The sequence below is a fragment of the Macrobrachium nipponense genome, chromosome 1 (genome assembly GCF_015104395.2).
Source record: "Macrobrachium nipponense isolate FS-2020 chromosome 1, ASM1510439v2, whole genome shotgun sequence".
NCBI classification, from domain to species: domain Eukaryota; kingdom Metazoa; phylum Arthropoda; class Malacostraca; order Decapoda; family Palaemonidae; genus Macrobrachium; species Macrobrachium nipponense.
In genome coordinates this window covers 173,545,881-173,566,072 of record NC_087200.1, presented here as the reverse complement: position 1 = coordinate 173,566,072, position 20,192 = coordinate 173,545,881, and the positions used below count along the sequence as shown (strand labels likewise).

The window sequence follows — 20,192 nt, the reverse complement described above, 5'->3', positions numbered from 1 at the left end:
TGGTCCGTAGTCAATATAAAATAAATGATATAAAAATTACGTTGTTCCATAACACCACAGCATTAGATTTATACGGGCTGCTGAAAAGCAAGAGCCCGTGCCAGCACAAGGCTGGCTAATCTTACTACTAGCAATAGATAAGAAGAGGCTAAAAAAAGTAATTGAAGAACAAAATAAAAAATAATAAAAGAGCTTTATGGGTACTGAAGGAAAGTGTGTTAGTTATATGTAGGAAATACGAAACTCACTTATAATAAGGAAATAAAATAAGCAATAAAAGTGCGCCGAGGTTTCTCCTGCGCATTCGAGTTTTCTGTAGAACGTATAATACTGCAGAAAACCATTAGCTACGACCTTGGAGGAATAATGCCATTATTCCTCCAAGGCTACGACCGGTCAGTGCAGCCGAAGTGTGGAAATGACGTCACGGCTGATCAGGCGTGGAGTGTTGAATCCACACGTACAAATTTCCACACTTATTATTTATAAAGTGTAGGTATGCTAGTCAGAATATAATAATAATTTATGAAAATGAAACATTCTATTATATAAGTCTCGGGCAAATATATACAAAACTAAATATTATTTATGCTGGTATTTATACTTGTTATTTTTCAAATCCCTTCTTGCTCAGTTATAAAACTCTCAGAAGAACACTTTCCCCATTAACGAAAGTAATGAGAGAAAATAAAGAATACATCCGTAAATATTTTGAGGAATAAGAGTCAGTTTTAGAGGCATTATTAGAAGAACAGAGTGAAAACTCTAGTGATTTCGATAAGCATGATATCACCCTAAAACGCTTTTCTGCCTCACTTAGAGGTATCCGAATAGTTAATGATGCACACTGACTTGTCTGAAGCTAATATCCCGAAATCTCTATTTGACAGCAGAGAGAATCCCACAGAAATTTGGAAAAAGGCAGTAGAATATCATCTTTACAAGCTAACTAATTTCTACAACATACTGTTGTAAATCCACTTTCACTTACTTTTTGACACGAATTAAAAATTCTTTTGGAACGCAGGTGACAGATGAGGATCTGGAAGGCCAAATGAAATTGAAAACCACTGCATTAAAGCCCAATATCAAAATGCTGTCTAAAAAGAACGTCACTAATTGCGTAAAATGTAAATAAAATATTTGTCATGTTAAGTTTTTTAATCTTTATTTCTATTTATTAGATTATGTAGAGTTGCAAAAGATTTAAATAACTATGAAAAAAAACAGTCACCTACTGAATGCGATCTCTGTGAGTGACGATGAATTTCAACATGACCTTCATGCACAAAAACGTTCGCGGCCCCCCGTGCTAAAGGGCTGCAATTTTGTATGTTTGATGATTGGAGGGTGTATGATCATCCCCGTGGATCAACATAGCTTTGTAGCCCTCTAGCGCTTCAGTAGTTTTTACATAAATGGAACATAAATCATTTGACAGTCTTGAAGGACACCCGAGAAAACACGTTTTATAGAGTATATAGGATTTCACCTCTAAATCACAAATTGGTTTGGCTATCATATAGGCTGCCCACTCTCTCCCTCCGCATCTATGGATTTTAAGATCTGTGGGCGGACAGACAGACAAATAGCCATCTCAATAGTTTTCTTTTACAGAAAACTAAAATGAAGATATGAATTGAGGAGAAGGAGACAACAGAACTTCATTAGGTATGAGCGCTAAATTATTCAGAGCGGACTAATAGGGTAGCATTAAAATATAATAAGGTGAATTAAGGAACTGAAGAATTTAAGTTAACCAAAGAATAGATAAGATTCTTGATCAAAGTAATGGAGGTAAGAAATAAGAAAGATATATAGTAAAAGCAAAGTGCCGTCAGAGGTTAAATTTTTCGCAGATCCTTATGTGCACCCAATTTCCGTGCACCATAATCAAGTAGCGAGTCCAATGTTTGGAGTAGTAGAAAGGTCGTGTTGAAGAGCCAGAGACCTGAATTTATTGTGTCGTTGAGAGAATCGCTGATATTTGGAAATATGACGCCAGGTTATGAGAGAAAGCATAGGAAACTTGTAAATAGTCTCTTATGTTCGAAAGTTGATTATTAAATTCAAGACAGAGTGACGTCATCATTGTTTTGATACGTGACGTCATAGGGGTGTAAAGACTGTCAGTCAGGGTGGGTTACCACTAAAGTTATAAAATAAGTAAATTATAGTTAGGATGAAATAATTATTAAATCATGTATGTTGACAGTGATTGAAACTTGCTTGTAACCTGGTCATGCTGACTTGTCAGTGTATTATATGTGATGTCACTCACTCGTGTTATCTTGCCCAACAGGTTTATAACCACAGACGGACCAAGACCAGGTTTTACTGTCGGACCCAACAGTAGCTACTAAAAAAATAAGATTAGGAAAAGTGACTGGTAAATTTGACTAGACATAAAAATGGCAGCTAGTAAAGGCAGTAAAGGCATAGAAACGGCAATTACCCTCACCACTAACCACATGGCTGCAGGTAAGTTGTCAATTCTTGTTCCTAGCTTACCTACCTAGCCTAGCCTAGTACCTAGTAGGCTAGTTACTAGGTAGGTAGTAGGTAGCCTATATAGCTACTATACTAGGTAATGATGAATGAAGTAGCCATAGCTAGCTACTACCTAGGGTAAACAACCGCATGGACTGACTGAACACACCGAGTGTCACGGCTGGACACCCTCCGAAAAAGTACTTAGGGTAAAACACCGCATGGCCTGCATCAGCTCAACGACGATCATAGCATGCCACCCTCCAAAAAAGTACTTATAACGCGTCCTGACACCGAAGATGGGCATCCGCGACTTGTTGTTGGTGAGAAACGGAGCTAAAGACCTCTACTCTCCTTTCGAAGTAAGTATTTTCTCCAAAGTTAGAAATTAAGGCCAAATTTAAAGGTTTAAACAGAGGGTAGTGAAAAGGGTAGCCAACGCAGTGCAAACTTCACCAAAACGCTTTCGAAATTTTTACTTACGATTAAATAACTTAGAAGATTGACACCATCTCGATGTGTGCGGAGTCGCTTGTGTCAACAAACTTCCCGTTTCCTGTGATAAATCCACACACCACTTGAACCCATAGACGCTGGGGCGCTTTCATCACAGCAATCGGAAGACGGTCCCTGGCCATGACGTTTTTAAGGAAACTACTGTTTTGGTAGAAGACGACGACGAAGCGTACACTAGATAATTATTTAAATAAATAGTAAAACATCAATATTTTACATATTTATGATGATTAATTTGAAAATATTCGTTATTGAAAAAGTAACTTGATAGCTGACTTTCGTACCTATTGTAAATGAATTGTTATACTCAACTTTCTTGCAGAACAGTTTACCAGTTATTCATGCAGATTGTTATCAGCTATTCATGTAATTGTTATAATCGTAATGCGCATATATATCTTTATTATTTACTTTTTGGATATATGAAGATGTTTTACTGCCGGATTACCGCCGTAGTGTGACGCAATCGCTTTCACTCCCTGGGCCTCCGTCTGTTTTCGCACCATAAGAAATTAATGGGGCCGAATTTACAATGACCAGAAAGTTGTTAAAAGAGGAAAGTTAGCTTTGAGGAGTATATGTTTTGATTGAGAAAAATAAAATTTCATACAATCAACTTACCTGTCAGATATATACATAGCTAAGACTCCGTCGTCCCCGACAGAAATTCAAATTGTTCGATACGTAATCACAAACCTGAGGTCCTTTAACAATAGGAAGTAGCTAGCGGCAGCTGGAACGGTCGTAAGCTTCGAACAAGGGGAGAACGGTAGTTAACTGCTTGTCCGATCGTCGCGCGCCGCGCGACTGGGAGGTAAACAAATCACTTTTGCTTTCGGCCGTGTGTGGGAAGGACGTGTTCGCCATCGCTCTGCCCGCCTTGTCGTTTGCTTTGAGTTTGAGTATTTCTTTCTCTTTCTGTATAAATCAGGAGTGATTGTAAGTACTTTTGACAATTCTATTGATTCTTGCAATGAGTGAATTGGAAGAAATGGAAATATCACCGCGCCCTCCAGTCGCCCGTAGAGTGTGTCCCGGGCTGGAGGGGCGTAGATGTGGAGGGTTCAGTCATTCGTTGACGTGGACCCCACGAGGTTTGTACTCGTTGCCGGGGGCGAGAGTGCTCCCGCAACGACCTTGTGTTACATGTATGAATTGGTCCGAGGCGCAGTGGGTGCTGTACGAGGGCAGGAAGAGACTTAGGCCGGCCAAGAAGTCATCGGAAAGTCCAGTGACTCCTTTTGGTGACGGACACTTCGTCCTCTTTCCTGCCTCCCAGCCAGCCCCCACGTTTCGCGCCTTCCCCTGCGGGGGGGTAGCGGAGTCCTTTTCCTCTCTCGATCCGTCGAGTTGTGGATGAGGGCCCCGCTACCCGGACGTACAGCTGTACTCGGGGTCTTCCGTCCGCTCTGGGGGGGGTGTTTCGCCCCCCAGGCGCGAGGAAGCCCCTCCAACTAACCCGACTATTGCTTCCGCAGGTGTGCCATCAGCGAAGGACGACTTGGGACAGGTGTGGGAGTCGCTGGGGCTGCAGGGAGTGCCCAGCATCCAGGGGTTGCTTCAGCGGTTGGCGGGGTCGGCGGTGGTCACTCATGGTGCGGTGACCACCACTACTACCACAATAACGACACCAGCGTATGAGATGCCACCACATCTGGTATATACGCCCCATATAATGTCGGTGACACCCACGGTGGCTATACAAAAACCCATTGCTGCCGTGCCAAAGAGGACGGTGCCACCACCACCTGGATTTTTTCCTTTGCCGACCCCGGACTTCCGCTGCCCAAAGAGTACCCCACCTGGACCCTGCCGCCAGTGCCACGGATGACGGTGACTGTCGACAGGACGCCTGGCTCTCCCGTGGTACCTGCCGTGCCTGCCGTACCTGTTGCCGTTCCAGCCACTCTTTCACTTTCAGATGTTCCTGCCGTTCCTGCTGTTCCCGGACCTGTTCCTGTTGTTCCTGCTGCTGGTGTTGCTGTCACAGTCTCAGGTCTTTCCGGACAGGTGCAGTCGGGCCCTGTTGCTTCGGCAACTGCCCCGGCTCCCTCCTGGATGGGAAGACCTGACGTCTGTTTTCTGCGGAGCCTGGCGAAGAAGAAGAGGAAAGAGGAAGAAGGTGTCGTCGTCGTCTTCATCGTCTTCTTCGTCGTCTGCTGCCTCTCCTTCCCCTTCGACTTCTAAGGCTAAACAGCCGAAGAAGAAGAAGGGTGCCTCCTCCCCCCCTAAGAAGACTCCTTCGGGATCTTCTAAGGGCCCGACTCGCACAGGCGAGCTGGGGAGCTCTTCTGCTGGTCCTCCTGTTCCTTCGGGAACGGGGCCCGTCGCTTCTTCTGCAAAGAAGAAGTCGACGGGGACCAGAGGTGCACCAGCCATCGGCTGGTGCGTCCTCACCTGGTGCTAGCGGTTCTGCCGCTAAACCAGGTTCCGTCTCGGCCGCTTCTCGTTTCGCGAGAAGCACCGAGTGGACGCTCTTCCAAAGAGGACCGTCCAGTCCAAAGTTTTGACGTCCGAGCTCGCTCGCCGTCAAGACAGCGGCGCGGAGCAGAAGACTGGCGAGAGTCGTGCACACGACTCTCGCCAGGGCCAGTGGACGCTCTCGCAGCGATCAACTGGCTGCTCGGGATGGGCTGACGTGACGGTCGCTGACCGGCCACGGGTTGAGGCGAGGAAGGAGTCCCCACGGCCGGACCGGCCCGGTACCAGGGGTTTGACGCGCCGAGAGGACGCTGGCCTGGTCTCGACGCGAAAGGGAGCCTAGCAGGTCACCCGTCCGCCGCTCCCGATGGGACCGGGAGGGCGGGACGGTGACCAGCGGCAGCTCGCCTGACGCTAGAGATCGGTCTCGACGTTTCTCAGACCGAGCCAATCCGCCCGAAAAAAACAGGCAGCGCAACCTAGGCCTGCTGCTCGACCGTCACCGCGGGTTGACGATCAGCAGCAGCCCTCCACGCACGCTGGTCCTGCCAGCGAGCGATGGGGGGAGCGTCAGTCTGCCTCTCCCGTACCTTCAACCTCCTCGGGCTATACCGGGAGGAGCGAGGTACGAGGAGCGATCACGAGAGGTGCGCCGCTCGTGACCCCAGCTATGACGCCGTACGGCTCAGGCACGGTCTTAGGACCAGAACCAGGAACCGTACGCGCAAGTAGTTGGAGGCGACCGTCAGGGGTCTGTCGCTGTTTCTCCTTCTGAAGGAGGAGTATCGAGGGATATGCTCTTGCTGGAGGGACTGGACGGTCCTACTCCGCAAGACGCTGTAACGCCTGAGATACAGAGGAACTTCGCAGAGGTCATTTAAAGCTGATGCGTCTGGCATAATACCTTTGCGGAAGAGGTCGCCCTAACCCCTGGTAGCCACCAGCCCATAGCGTCCCGGCTCGAATCATTTTGGGGTCCCAAGAGGGAGCCCAAAATGATGATGGGGTTGCCACGATCAGAGCTTGCGGACTCGGTCCTGGATCAGGTGGAGAATCTCGTCTCAGGACGGGAGGACTCGCTAAAATCCGGACGGTCCTCCAAGCTGCTTCCTCCTCCTCTACAGCGGCAGAGGCGATTCTACGTGCCTTCGGAAGACCCGATACTGCCGAAACAGGTTAACCCGGAGTTAGCGAGGCTGACTCCAGGTGTGTCCCTGCAGCAGCTCCTGTCGGAGAACCTATGGTTCTCGCAGCAGGAGGCACTTGCCCTGGAATCTACCGCTATGGCAGCATTCCAGGCAGTTTCCTGGTTGGATTTGTGGTCCCTCACAATATCCAAAGTAGCGGCCGGCTCTGGGAGTTCTGCTCTCGAAGACGACGCTTCTTTCAGGAGACTGTGCCAGTCTGGAGGAAGAGCAATCTCTTACCTCGCCCATCAGACTGCTAACCTGTGGGCCAACTTGGTTCTTCGACGTAGGGACGCAGTCCTTACCCGAGTGACCAAGGGGGCCGGGCGTGAGGCGGCACTCGGGCTACGAAATGGACCTCTTAGGAGTTCCCCAGCTCTCTTTCCGGGAGAGATGGTGGACGCTGCGGTGGAACAGCGGCGCACTGACGAGAGTGACCGCTTAGTCCACCAGGCAGTCTCGAAGGTTTCTGGGCAATCTCGAGTAACTGCGGCCAAACCAAAGAGCTTGGCTAGCGCTTCCACGGCGGCGAAGACGGTTGCACCGTCCAAACCCCGTGTGAAGACTCCAGTTGTTTCAACTTCTGCTAAAGGAGGCCGCAACCAGCCCTCCTCCCAGCCCTCCTTTCCCCGAGGAGGTGCGGGAAAGAAGTCGAAACGAGGAGGGAAACGCTAGGGACGGCGTTCCCCCTCACCTGCTGCCAGAAGTGGGGGGGTGCCTAGCGAGCCATTGGGCGACTTGGCAGCGCTACGGCGCCGAGAACTGGATAGTAGACGTCCTTCGGGAGGGATATCTACTACCCTTCGAGTCTCGGCCCCCCCTCATCTCCAAACCGGTCCAGCTACAGACCTATGTCCGGGGATCAGCAAAGGACAACGCTCTTCGACAGGAGATCAAGACCATGCTGGCGAAACGAGCTGTAGAAATCGTGGAGGACCAGTCACCGGGCTTTTACAGCCGCCTCTTCCTAGTGGAGAAGGCATCGGGGGGCTGGCGTCCGGTGATAGACCTCTCTCCCCCTGAAACCCGCTTCGTTCGCACGACGCGGTTCACCGATGGAGTCGGCACGCTCAGTGCTCGACTCGATCAGGGGGGAACGATTTCATGCTTTCAGTGGACCTGAAGGACGCGTATTTTCGAAATACCCATACCATCATTCCTCCAGAAAGTACCTCCGCTTCATCTTCGACGGGACGTGTACCAATTCAGGGCACTTTGTTTCGGTCTCTCAACCGCCCCACAGGTGTTCACGCGAGTGTTCACTCTGGTGTCGGCTTGGGCCCATTCGAACGGGATACGTCTTCTGAGGTATCTCGACGATTGGCTAGTCCTGGCGAGCTCCCGCTCGCAGTTGCTACAGGACAGAGATCGACTCCTCAAGTTTTGTCGCGATCTGGGGATCGTGATAAACTACGAGAAGTCCGACCTCGAACCCAAGCAGAAGATGAAGTACCTGGGTATGCTGATAGATACGGTAGCAGGGCAAGTCTTTCCCGCAGACTTGCGTATCAGCAAATTCAGGGAGGCAGCCGGCCGGTTCCTGTCTCGGCAGGAACAGGCAGCACAGCAATGGCAAGTCGTGATCGGCCATCTGTCGTCACTCGAGAAGTTAGTCCCTCACGGGCGTCTTCACCTGCGGTCTCTCCAGTGGAGGCTAAGGGAGAGTTGGTCTCAGGCCAAGGATCCTCCTTACTTTCCCGTGGCTATCACGGACAAGGTGAGGCAGGACCTAGCCTGGTGGCTCGACGACAAGAAACCTCCTTAAGAGGAGTGCCCATACGCACTCCCCCCCCGGAGATGCTTCTGTTCTCAGACGCATCGACCGAGGGATGGGGCGCACACCTGGAGGAGTTGCTGACTGCAGGTGTGTGGGACCAATCACGAGAAGCACCTTCACATCAATGTCCTGGAACTCAAGGCGGCGTTCAACGCTCTCCAAGAGTTTCGGGACCGCTTGGTGGGACACTCAGTGGTGTTGATGTGCGACAACACCACAGTAGTGGCATATGTCAACAAGCAGGGGGGCTAGTGTCTCTTCCTCTCCATCAGTTGACGGTGCAGGTGCACGAGTGGGCCACGGCTCACTCGATAGAGCTGTCAGCACGCTACATTCCAGGCAAGAGGAATGTAGTAGCAGACAAGCTCAGCCGTCGGGATCAGGTGATAGGGACCGAATGGTCTCTACACAAGATGTGGCGGAAAGGCTCTTCAAACCTGTGGGGCGAACCGGTCGTAGACCGTTCGCCACCCGGCACAACAGAAAACTTCAGGTTTTTCTTTTCAGCTGTGCCGGGACCCATGGGCAGCTGCAGAGGACGCTCTCCAACACCCCTGGGACAACCTCTTCGCTTACGCCTTTCCTCCCTTCTGTCTGATTCGGAAAGTGATCAGTCGAGCGCTGGTCACTCCCAATCTCAGAATGATCCTGGTGGCTCCCAAACGACCACAAGCCGTTTGGTATCCGGACCTGCTGGCTCTTCTTCTTGCGGACGCACCATGAGAGAGCTAACCCCACTTGGCACAAACCTTCTAGCCCAGCCACACGTAGAACGGTACCACCAAGCAGTCCAGTCCCTTCAACTTCACGGCTGGCTGTTATCCACCATCTCTTGCGAACGAGAGGCTTTTCTCGTAGCGCAGCAACAGAGATGGCTGACACGTCCGACAGTCCTCTGCAGCTGTGTACCAGGGGAAGTGGGCCGTCTTCTGTTGGTTGGTGTCGTAGACAGGGTCTGTCTCCTCTCGAGCCACTCTTCAGCAGGTAGCGGATTTCCTCGTGTTTCTTCGCCGAGAGAAGCTCCTCTCAGTACCACAGTTAGGGATATAGAGCCGCCTGGCTCTCGTCCTAAAACTTGAGGGGACTGGACATCTCGAATTCGTTCGAGATATCCTTGCTAATGAGGAGCTTCGAAAGGTCTTGCCCACCCAGGGAACTCAGGCCCCCCGCGTGGGATGTGATCTCGTACTTAGGAGTTGAGCGAGACCCTTCGAGCCACTCCGAGAGTCGTCAGACAGGGATCTGACCCTCAAGACCCTCTTCTTGCTGGCCCTGGCATCGGCGAAGAGAGTAGGGGAACTACATGGCCTTTCTTATGATGTTAACATACCAGAGGCTGGGGATCTGTGACGCTCGATTTCGTCCCGAACTTCGTAGCTAAGACTCAGAAATCCGTCGATCCCTGACGACAGGTTCGAGTCTTTCACGATCCCCTCCCTCCTGACTTCACCGATAACGATGCGGATGAGATGCTGCTTTGTCCTGTGAGGGCGCTACGGCGCTATCTGAAGAGAAACTCGACATCTCAGGCCTGAGTGTCGACGCTTCTTCGTTAGCACTGGGGGTCACCAAGAAAGAAGTCTCCAAGAACACGCTTTCTTTCTGGCTGCGTGAGGTGATCAGGAGAGCGTACGAAGCTGATGGTAGCGACGACATCCGTACGCTCCGTCCGAGAGCCCACGAAGTCAGAGGTATCGGACCCTCCTTAGCGTTCCGTAAGAACTTCTCCGTGGCGCAGGTCCTGAAGGCAGGTGTCTGGGCCAACCAGACCACCCCCCTTCATGTCCTTCTACCTTCGGGATATTGCCCACAAGTCCTTGGATACTTTTTTCCTTGGGACCGTGGTGGCTGCTCAACACGTTGTGTAAGCTTACCCAGCACCGAGCAGGCAGAACAGCATCGATTCCTGGTATGACTGGGAGAATGAATGCGTGAATGAGAGAGTGACTGGCTTCTCTTCACCATCTTTTTCTACCTCTACCTGCGGGCAGAGGGATACGGTCGTTACCTTGCTGGAAGGGAGTCAGATGCAGGTAAGCTATTCAACAGAGCTCCATCCTATCTCTTTAACTAGAGATAGGAGTAAATATCCACCACTTTCTCCAACAAGGGGGAGAAAGTGGATGCCAACATGAGACAAACCCATTACTTTACATTTGCTCATGTAAAGGAAAAAGTTCTTACAATGCTGGTACGAAGAGATACGCTTGCCTCTCTCTTAGTACTCGGCCCAGAGGTCTGACCATTGATCCTGCGGTGCACACCCCGATCAATCGGACAGAGGCTTGGATCCCTCCCTCGCTCTTACGACCAGGGAGGCATTCCAGGGATGGACGAACACCAGTCTGTTCATCAAAAGACTCAGATTCCTCCCACCAAGAAGTGAGTCTTCCTATTGTTAAAGGACCGATGGTTTGTATTACGTATCGGAACAAATGACAATTTGTCGAAAATTGCATTTTTCCTAACTATACAAACATGAGGTCCTTTTACATATAGTCCCTCCTCATGCCACCCCTCACTCTGCGTATTTTGCATGGGCCAAAAGCAAAAGTGATTTGTTTACCTCCCAGTCGCGCGGCGCGCGACGATCGGACAAGCAGTTAACTACCGTTCTCCCCTTGTTCGAAGCTTACGACCGTTCCAGCTGCCGCTAGCTACTTCCTATTGTTAAAGGACCTCAGGTTTGTATAGTTAGGAAAAATGCAATTTTCGACAAATTGTCATTTTCGCGCCACTCGCTACAGGTAGGTCAGGTGATCTACCGGCCTGCCCTGGGCGGCAGGACTAGGAACCATTCCCGTTTTCTATCATATTTTCTCTGTCGCCGGTGGTATCAACATTGTTGTTACTACCTCCTGACTTGAATTCGTTTTTCAAGGCAATTGATCTTCTTTCATCGGACTTTTTGGTGACGTACCTGGATCGTTGTTTTGGCATTCGCTACTGTGGACTGGATTTGGACTTGCTTTTGATTTTTCTACAGAATGTCTGATTCAAGTGTTAGTGTAAGAGTTTGTGTGAATGTAGGCTGCAAGGTGAGGATACCAAAGGCTTCAGTTGATCCTCACAGTGCATGCCGTAAATGTAGAGGTTTTGAATGTTCTTTGACTGACACCTGTCATGAGTGTGAAAGGTTGAGTGTTGAGGAATGGAAGACTCTAACTTCTTATTTGAAGAAGTTAGAGAGGGATAGAATTAGAAGGGCTGCATCTAAAGGTGCGAGTAGTACAAGGCCTATTAAGCCTTTTCCTGATTCTAACTCTTCTGTAAACCATGCATTTGATTCTCCCTCTTTATCAGGGCCCTCACAGACTTTGCATTCAGATTCAGCCTCGGAGATCGCTGATCTGAAAGCTACACTTCATAGGATGAAATCCAAAATGGCTGCCCTGAAAGGTAAGGATAGTGAAAGTGACATATTTAGTGAAGTGAGTGCCCCCAGTGTGTTGGAGGGGCGTCCTGACGTCTCTGCGACGCTCCCATGGCCTAGACCTCTTTCAAGCTCCCAAGCCCAGAGGAGAAGAAAAGTCGAAAGCCTTACGGAGGTTGTGGAGAATCCCCACCGGTCAGGCGTCCCTTCAGCAGGCTCTGTAGCGCAACAGACTGCTCAGGACCGCTTTAGAAAAAACGTCCTCCAAGAGTGTTTCTCGTCGTCCGGTTCTCCTTCACCTAAACGAGGGTGGAAGGATTCGGACCTTTCCAGGCCCCTGAAAAGGCACTGGAAAGAGCCTTTGTTTGACTCGAGCCCAGAGCGCTTTTCTGATGAAGCTCCATCCGCGATCAAGAAGGCGAAGGTGGTTTTGACGTCTCCCTGTTACGACAGTCTGAGTAAAACTCCTTCGAGGTCTCCCTCTCCTGTTGAAGAGGACGCTGGAGAGGCTTCCAAGAGGATTCTTTTAGCGGTTCAAGAACAGTTAGCCGCGTTGGTCGGAGTCCTTTCGAAAGATCCTCCTCGTAAGAAGGACGTTAGACTTCCTGTCAAGAAGTCTCGTCTTCTTTCTCCTGCCAGGCACGAGGCTCCTGCCAGACGTGAGGCGTCTTCCAGGCGTGAGATGCCTTCCGATCATGAGACGTCTGCCAAGCGTGAAGCGCCAGCCAAGCGCGAGATTCCAACCAGGCGAGAGGCGTCATCCAATAGCGAGACGCCAGACAAGCGCGAGCAGCCTTCCAGGCGCAAGGAGCCAGTTAGGCGCGAGGATCCAGTCAGGCGCGAGGCGCCAGCCAAACGTCAGGAGCCAGTCAGGCGCGAGGCGTCAGCCAGGCGCGAGGAGTCAGTCAGGCGCGAAGCGTCAGCCAGGTGCGAAGCGTCAGCCAGGCGCGAAGCGTCAGCCAGGCGCGAGGAGCCAGCCAGGCGCGAGACGCCAGCTTTGTTTCAGAGGGGCTCTGTACATGCCTCCCTTAGCCACTCTCAGGTTTTAGGAGTTTGTCTCCCGCAGAGAGAGATGTTTGGAAAGATTTGAAGACGGATTCTCCTTCTGATCCTTTTGTTGAAGAGGATTCAGAAGACGAGGCTCGTGGTAGAGAAGGGCTTTCAAATTTACAAAGGTCTTGACAATCTCCTTCTCTCTTCGGAATATTGGAGATTCCTTAACTCCCTGCCGCTCCTCCTTTCCTCTGCGCTCTCTCTTTTCTTGCTCCAAGACGCCAAAATCTTTGTCTTTTCTGAAAATGAGACCGACCATCTCTATGAAGAGAGCTCTCCAGTCTCTGGATAACTGGATGAAAACGAAGAAGGATCTGGTCAGAACTGTCTTCTGTATGCCCCCTGCTAGACTTACAGGCAAAAGGGGTATTTGGTACCAGAAAGGGGAGAATATGGGACTCTCTCTCCCAGCTTCTGCGGAAGCTGACTTTTCAAGTCTGGTAGATGCTTCAAGAAGGCATGGCCTGAACTCTGCTCATGTGACTTGGGGTCTTTCTGAGCTTGATCATCTCCTCAAGGGACTCTTCCATGTATTGGAAGTATTCAATTTCCGGGATTGGTCCCTTGGGGGTGATGGCCAAGAAGGCCCATGGACTCGGAGGGCCTCGATCCTGATGTTCTCTGTATCTTGTCGTGTATAGACAAGGCGGTACAGGATGGCTCAGGGAAGTCTCCCTTCATTATTTGGAGCGGGACTCTTGAAGAAGAGGTCCGTTTTTAGCGCCTTTCTAACCAAGGCGGTTTTGCACTCACAAAGAGCAGCTTTGATGTTTGCTCCCAGGTCTGACTTTCTGTTCCCTTCTCAGTTGGTGAGGGACATTTCTCGTTCACTAACGGAGAAGGCGACCCAGGATCTTCTCCTTCAGTCTTCCAGAAAGAAGAGGCCTGTGGTAGTGGGAGAGAAGAAGAAAGGGCGAGTACGTCTCTTCAGCCCTTTCGAGGAGGCCCTTTCCTCTAGAGCTCCCTCAAAAGGAAAGCGCCTGAGGAGAGGTAGATCTTCATTCCGTCCCTTTAAAAAGGGGGAAAGTGATGCAAGGATCCTCCAAACACCAGTAGGTGCCACGCTCCTGGGATTTGCGGATGCCTGGGCACTCATCGATGCAGACGCTTGGTCGATGTCGGTGATAAAGAAGGGATATTACATCCCCTTCCAGGACAGTCCTCCCCTAACTTCAACTCCGCGGGAATTGTCCGCCAAATACAAGGACCCTGTTCTGAGAGATACTCTTCGACTAATGGTGGATCAGATGTGGGACAAGAGAGCGATAGAACTAGTGCTGGATCAAAAACTCCCCGGGGTTTTACAATCGCCTTTTCCTGGTTGCAAAAAGCCTCGCTGGAGACAGTTCTAGACGTCAGCGCTCTGAACAAATTTTTTCAGAAAGAGAAGTTCACCATGGAAACTTCTGCGTCAGTCCTTGCGGCTCTTCGCCAAGGGGATTGGATGGTTTCTCTGGATCTCCAAGATGCCTATTTTCACGTCCCGATTCATCCTTCGTCGAAGAAGTACCTCCGTTTCATGATGGGGGGAAGGATCTACCAGTTCAGGGCCTTGTGTTTCGGCCTGTCCACTGCTCCTCAGGTCTTCACAAGCCTGATGAAAAATGTGGCGAGATGGTTTCACCTGAAAGGTGTCAATATCTCTCTGTACCTAGACGACTGGCTCATCAGAGCCAGATCAGAGAGACAGTGTTTGGAGGACCTTGCTTTGACCCTAAACCTGATAAAATCATTGGGAATACTCGTAAACCTCAAGAAGTCTCAGCTGATCCCCAGCCAGAACTTGGTCTATCTGGGGATTCAGATGGATTCTCGGGGTTTTCGAGTATTTCGTTCTCAAGAGAGACTCGTGAGAGGCTTAGAGGAAGTCTTTCTCTTCTTAGGGAAAAAACGTTTTTATTGTAGTTATTATTATTATTAATAGGTGTTAGTTTTTCCAGACCTCTGAGTCTCAAGTAGACTCTTCTCGGGCTGGTTCTCAGGGATCAATCCTGAGAAGAAAAAAAAAAAAAAAAAAAAAAAAATTAGACTTTATTTGAGAAACCCGTCTTATTTAAAAAATTTATGATTTTATTAATTGAAAAATCCCTGCTTTCCGCAAGAATATTTTTCATTTCCGAACTCCGCAGATAAATAGATCTTTGCTGGTTTTATTGTAGTGTCTCACCGAACAATTATAGAGCCGTGATTTCCACGAGCGGCAGGATACTAAATTCAAATTTAGCGCGTCGGCGTCGCCAACACTGGTGGTGATGACGTCATCTCCCTCCACTCGCGGGAGAACCAGGTACAACTGCCCAGGTGAATCCAATTCTTTTCCTGCCGCATCCGGTGAACATCGGTGGTCGGTGCGGTTGGAGGTGGATGACTTTGCTTTCGCTTTTTTTATTTTTTTTCTTTGTGGAATTGATCTTCGGAATTGGTGAAGTACTCTTTTTTGGCGTTGTTCTTATTTTGCTTTTTATTTAGGCGTTGCCATGTCGGATTCTAGTCCGTCGGGAGTTAGGTTTTGCATCTCAGGATGTAAAACTAGATTATCCAAGTTAGAATATGATTCTCACACTAAATGTGTTAAGTGTAGGGGACAGGTTTGTTCAGCAGATCGAACATGTAACGAGTGTAGTGATTGGACTGATTCTCAATGGAAGTTTTTTAGTTCATAACTCGGAGGAGAAAATTAGCTAAAGACAGAATTAGAAAAGCAGCGCTAGGGAAAGTAGACTTAGCTCTGCTTCGTCTTGCGATGCTTCTGTTCCTTCTGTTTTCTCCTCAAATTGTTATGTCTCCTTTAACTACACCTCCTATTCCTCCTACTAATCCCACTTCTCCGGCTTCCCGTGTAGTTTTAAAAAACTTCCGACACCATTGCCAGTCTGGAATCGAGGTTAGATCAGAAATTTTTCGGTACTAGCGAATACGGTTTTGCAACTTGGTAATTCAGTTGAGACGTTTTTGGAGAAAGCGGTTCAGGTAAGAGTGTAGTTTGAGGGTGCGTCTGTCTGTCCTGACACGTCTCCTAGACAAAGGTCACTGTCCAGCTCCCCCGCACCGGGGAGAAGACATACCGGAAGTCCAAGGGAGTCGATCGGGATTTGCCCACAGACAGCTGCTCTCTTGTTGAGCCTGTTGCGCTTCAACAGGGCTCGGTTAAGCGTTGGAAAGGTGTTGCGGTCAGACGCCTTTCGAATGATTCAAGCGATTCGTCTCCGGTCGCGCGCGGTGCTCTTGGTGAGATTCGCCCGTTTCGCGTCCCTTTAAAGAGGCGTTCAGGCGCCGATTCTTCGCCTCCTCCAGTCAAGCGGTATAAGGAGCCTGAGAGTAGGGTTGCGCCGCGGCCGGTTTAGCGGCTCGTTCGTTCGCCGCAATCTGTGCCTTTTTCGGCTCCATCTACTAGTAGAGATTGTGGTTTTAGCGCTGTAGCTAGCAGTTCTAAGGGTGTTTCTTTATTTAGGCGCTTTTTTTTGTTTTTCGTCTGTTACGCCTGATGCGCCTGTTTCGCCTCGAATTTCGGCGGCGGCTCAGAGCGAGGCGCAAGTAGTTCTTCCGCCTCCTGCTGAACATTTAGGCTCTTCCAAGCCTACGTTAACTGTTTTTGATTCGTCTCTGGCGCCTTTGCGCAAGCAGTTAGAGATGTTAACCAACTGGATGAATGAGTCCAAGGGTGGTTCGAAACCTTCAGATCCGGTTGTAGTTCCATCTACTCTTTTCGGCGGTATCGGAGAATGAAGAAGAAGTAGAGGAGGAGGATTCTCATCACCTCTCGTGTTATTCACGTCTCCTTAGATTTCTTCTGGTATCTTATCCAGATTATTTTGAGAAAGCGGCTCCGCGCTCCCCAACTTCGACTTTTTTTTTGATGAGGAGGAAAACTTCAGACCCTCTCCTCCCAAAACTTGTTCTATCTAAAGCGGTTAGACTTTCGTTGAAAGTGACTGAAAAATGAATGTCTATGAAAAGAGACTTAGGGAAGGCTCTTTTTGCTACCCTCCCTCTAAGTTGCTTCGTAAGAGGTATAGGTTTTATGTAACTGGGGAAGCTCCTTCTCTGGAGTTTCTGCCTCCTCCCAGGGAGACTTTCCAGTTTAATCGACTCCTCTAGAAGATCTGCTTTCGCCGCAGCGAAAGTTTTCTTTACAGCGCCTGAGTTGGACCACGTTGTAAAGAATCAATTTAAACTTTTGGAAAGTCTTTAGCTTCCTTGATTGGACTATTGGCGCTTTAGCGGCCAAGATCGAAGATTGTCCTTCTTTTTCTCAGGAGTTAGCGGAGGATTGGATTGATTGGTGTTCTGTCCTGTGAGGACAAATCCATTAGGGATGGATGTGATGAGTTAGCTTCGCTCATCGCCTTTGGTACCTTAAGAAAAGGCAACTTGGTGCTCCTTTGCTTCTAAAAGGGTTACTTCCCAACAGAAGTCTGCTCTCTTGTTTGCTCCTTTTGTGAAAGATAACCTCTTTCCAGACGATGTAGTGTTGTCAATTTCGTCTGCGCTAGATAAGAAATCTACTTCGGATTTACTGGCACAGTCTACTAAGAGACCTAAAGCTCCTGTGGAGACTGTTTCCTTCGGTTTCTCCTCTGGCCCAAGTGCCTTTTCGAGGGAGAAAACCCAAGCGCTTCTTTCGGCCGAAGTTGAATTTGCGACCTCAGTCTAAGGCCTCGGCCAAGGTTAAACAAACCTTCCAAATGAAAGCTCGGTTCTTCATGCGCCATGGGAGCCAGGCTGGCTCAGGGGGAGGGGGAAATGTTAGAAACAGAGGAGCAGAAGCCTGGGGTAGTCGTTACAGAAGTACTCAAGTTCGGCTATCGTATTCCTCTCGTTTCACCTCCCTCGCTCTCACCTGTGCCAATTCCATTCCAGGCATACTCTCCGGGCTCAGAACAAATTTCTGGCGCTAGCCGCAGAAGTGGAAGCACTTGTTCTCAAGAAGCGATAGAACAGATAGAAGGGGATTTTCCTCCAGGCTTTTACAATCGCCTTTTTGTAGTTCCCAAGTCATCAGGGGGCTGGAGGCCGGTTTTGGATGTGAGCGCCCTGAACTTGCATGTCCAGAAAACAAAATTTCATATGGAGACCACTCGGGTCGGTTCTGGAGTCCATCAGACAGGGGGATTGGATGGTCTCTCTGGGACTGCAAGACGCTTATATTCACATTCCGATACATCGCGAATCTCGGAAGTACCTGAGGTTCATGTTCGAAGGCAAGGTGTTTCAGTTTTCGGGCGCTTTGCTTCGGACTAGCGACCGCTCCTCAAGTTTTCACCAGGGTTCTATCCCCGATAGGAAGCTGGCTGCACATATTAGGAGTAAGAATCTCCCTCTATCGGACGATTGGCTTCTCCGGTCGGAATCAGAGAGTCGGTGCATGAAGGACCTTGGAACAACTGGATCTTGCCAGAAAGTTAGGAATTCTGGTCAACAAACAGAAGTCCCAGTTGGTTCCATCTCAGAGCATCCTTTATTTGGGGATGATTCTGAATGCTCAAGTTTTTCGGGCTTTTCTGTCCCCCGAGAGGGTTCAGGCTGTCTGGAGACAGTTCAGGAGTTCTTGGACAAAAAGGTAAGTTCTGCCAATCAGTGGATGAGGCTCCTGGGCAAATTGATGTCAGTGGAGAAATTTGTGACGTTGGGAAGACTGCACATGAGACCTCTGCAGTTTTTCCTGAGAGCCTCTTGGTGCAGGAAGACACAACCAGACTCGATTACCTTTCCTGTCACAGATCAAATAAAAGAGGACCTAAGGTGGTGGCTCTCTCGAGCAAGGTTGGAAGAAGGGTTAGATTTACGACCATCCTCCCGAACCTACAGTTCTTTTTCCGACGCATTGGACACAGGTTGGGGAGCCCTACGGGGAAATCAACGGACTTCAGGAGCTTGGTCGGAGAAGGAGAAGAAGTTCCACATAAATGTAAAGGAACTGTTAGCAATTTTCTTGGGGCTCAGACAGTTTCGGAGCTTAGTAGAAGGTCGAGTAGTGGCTGTGCATTCCGACAACTCCACGGCTCTCTCGTACGTGCGGAAACAGGGGGGGACTCAGTCTTTCTCTCTGTACGAAGTAGCCAAGGATCTCCTCCTGTGGTCAAACGAAGCGAAGGTTCAGCTAGTCCCGAGATTTGTTCCGGGAAAGATGAACGCCTGGCGGACGAGTTAAGTCGTCAACAGCAAGTGTTACCTCTGGAGTGGACTTTGGACAACAAGATTTGTCAGAAACTTTGGCGCCTTTGGGGACGACCTTCATTAGACCTGTTCGCGACATCAAGGAACAACCGTCTTCCTCTCTTTTGTTCTCCAGTCCAGATCCTCTAGCTTGGTCGGTGTGGACGCAATGCTGTTGGATTGGTCGGGTCTGGAAGCTTATGCATTCCCTCCGTTCGGTCTAAATAAGAGAGGTGCTGAACAAGTTCATGTCGTACAGCAATGTAACACTAACGTTAATCGCTCCCTTTTGGCCCAGGAAAGAGTGGTTCCCGGACCTTCTCCAGTTGTTAGTAGACTTCCCCAGACTTCTTCCTCCAGAGAAGTGGCTTCTCAAACAACCTCACTTCAAGAGGTTCCACCAAAACTTGTCCGCTCTAGCTCTGACAGGGTTCAGACTGTCCGGAATCTTGTCAGAGCGAAAGGATTTTGAAGAAGAGCTGCAGAAGCTATCGCTCGTTGTAGGAGAGAGTATTCTAACAAACTCTATCAAGGGAAGTGGAGAATCTTCAGAGAGCGGTGTAGAAGTGCTAAAGTCTCTACTTCTGCGACCTCTTTAACAGAAATAGCAGATTTTCTTTCTATTCTTAGGAACTCTAAAGAAACTGGCTCCTTCGACGATCAGAGGATATAGAGCCATGCTCTCTTCGGTTTTTCGACATCGAGGTTTGGATATTTCCTCCAATTCAGATCTGTCGGACCTCATTAGGTCTTTCGAATCCACTAAGCTCCCGCAAGATACAGTGGCTTGGAACTTAGATGTGGTGCTTAAGTTCCTCATGGGGCCACCGTTTGAGCCTTTGAAGTCGGCTTCACTCAGGAACTTGACTAAGAAGGCACTCTTTCTTATTGCACTAGCTTCTGCTAAGCGTGTCAGCGAATTGCACGCTATAGACAAAAGAGTCGGTTTCTCTCAAGGCAATGCTGTATTTTCGGTATCTTTGACCTTTCTAGCCAAAAATGAGAAATCCTTCTAATCCTTGGCCCGCCGGAGTTTTGTGGTAAGGAACTTATCTGATTTGGTTGGACATGAGGAGGAAGAAAGGCTCTTATGTCCAGTCAGGCTATTAGCAGTATCTGTTTGCCACTAAGGGTATTAGAGGACAATCTTCTAAGCTCTGGACCTCGGTTCAAAATCCCTCTCGTCCTCTTTCTAAGAATGCTATATCGTTCTTTATTA

The 20,192-nt window shown here is 49.3% G+C and overlaps 1 protein-coding gene across 3 annotated transcripts in view; it reads left to right on the top strand.

Moving 5' to 3' along the window:
• Window positions 1–2,002: 2,002 nt before the first annotated feature.
• Window positions 2,003–20,192, top strand: part of LOC135219855 (pyrimidodiazepine synthase-like) — a 170,968-nt gene continuing 152,778 nt past the window's right edge. For 2 of the 3 annotated variants that reach the window (XM_064256965.1, XM_064256963.1), the window contains exons 1-2: window positions 2,003–2,138; window positions 2,303–2,481. In XM_064256965.1, coding sequence (XP_064113035.1) covers window positions 2,412–2,481 — 70 coding nt within the window. In that variant the 5' untranslated portion in view covers window positions 2,003–2,138; window positions 2,303–2,411. The other variant, XM_064256964.1, reaches the window with a different exon arrangement.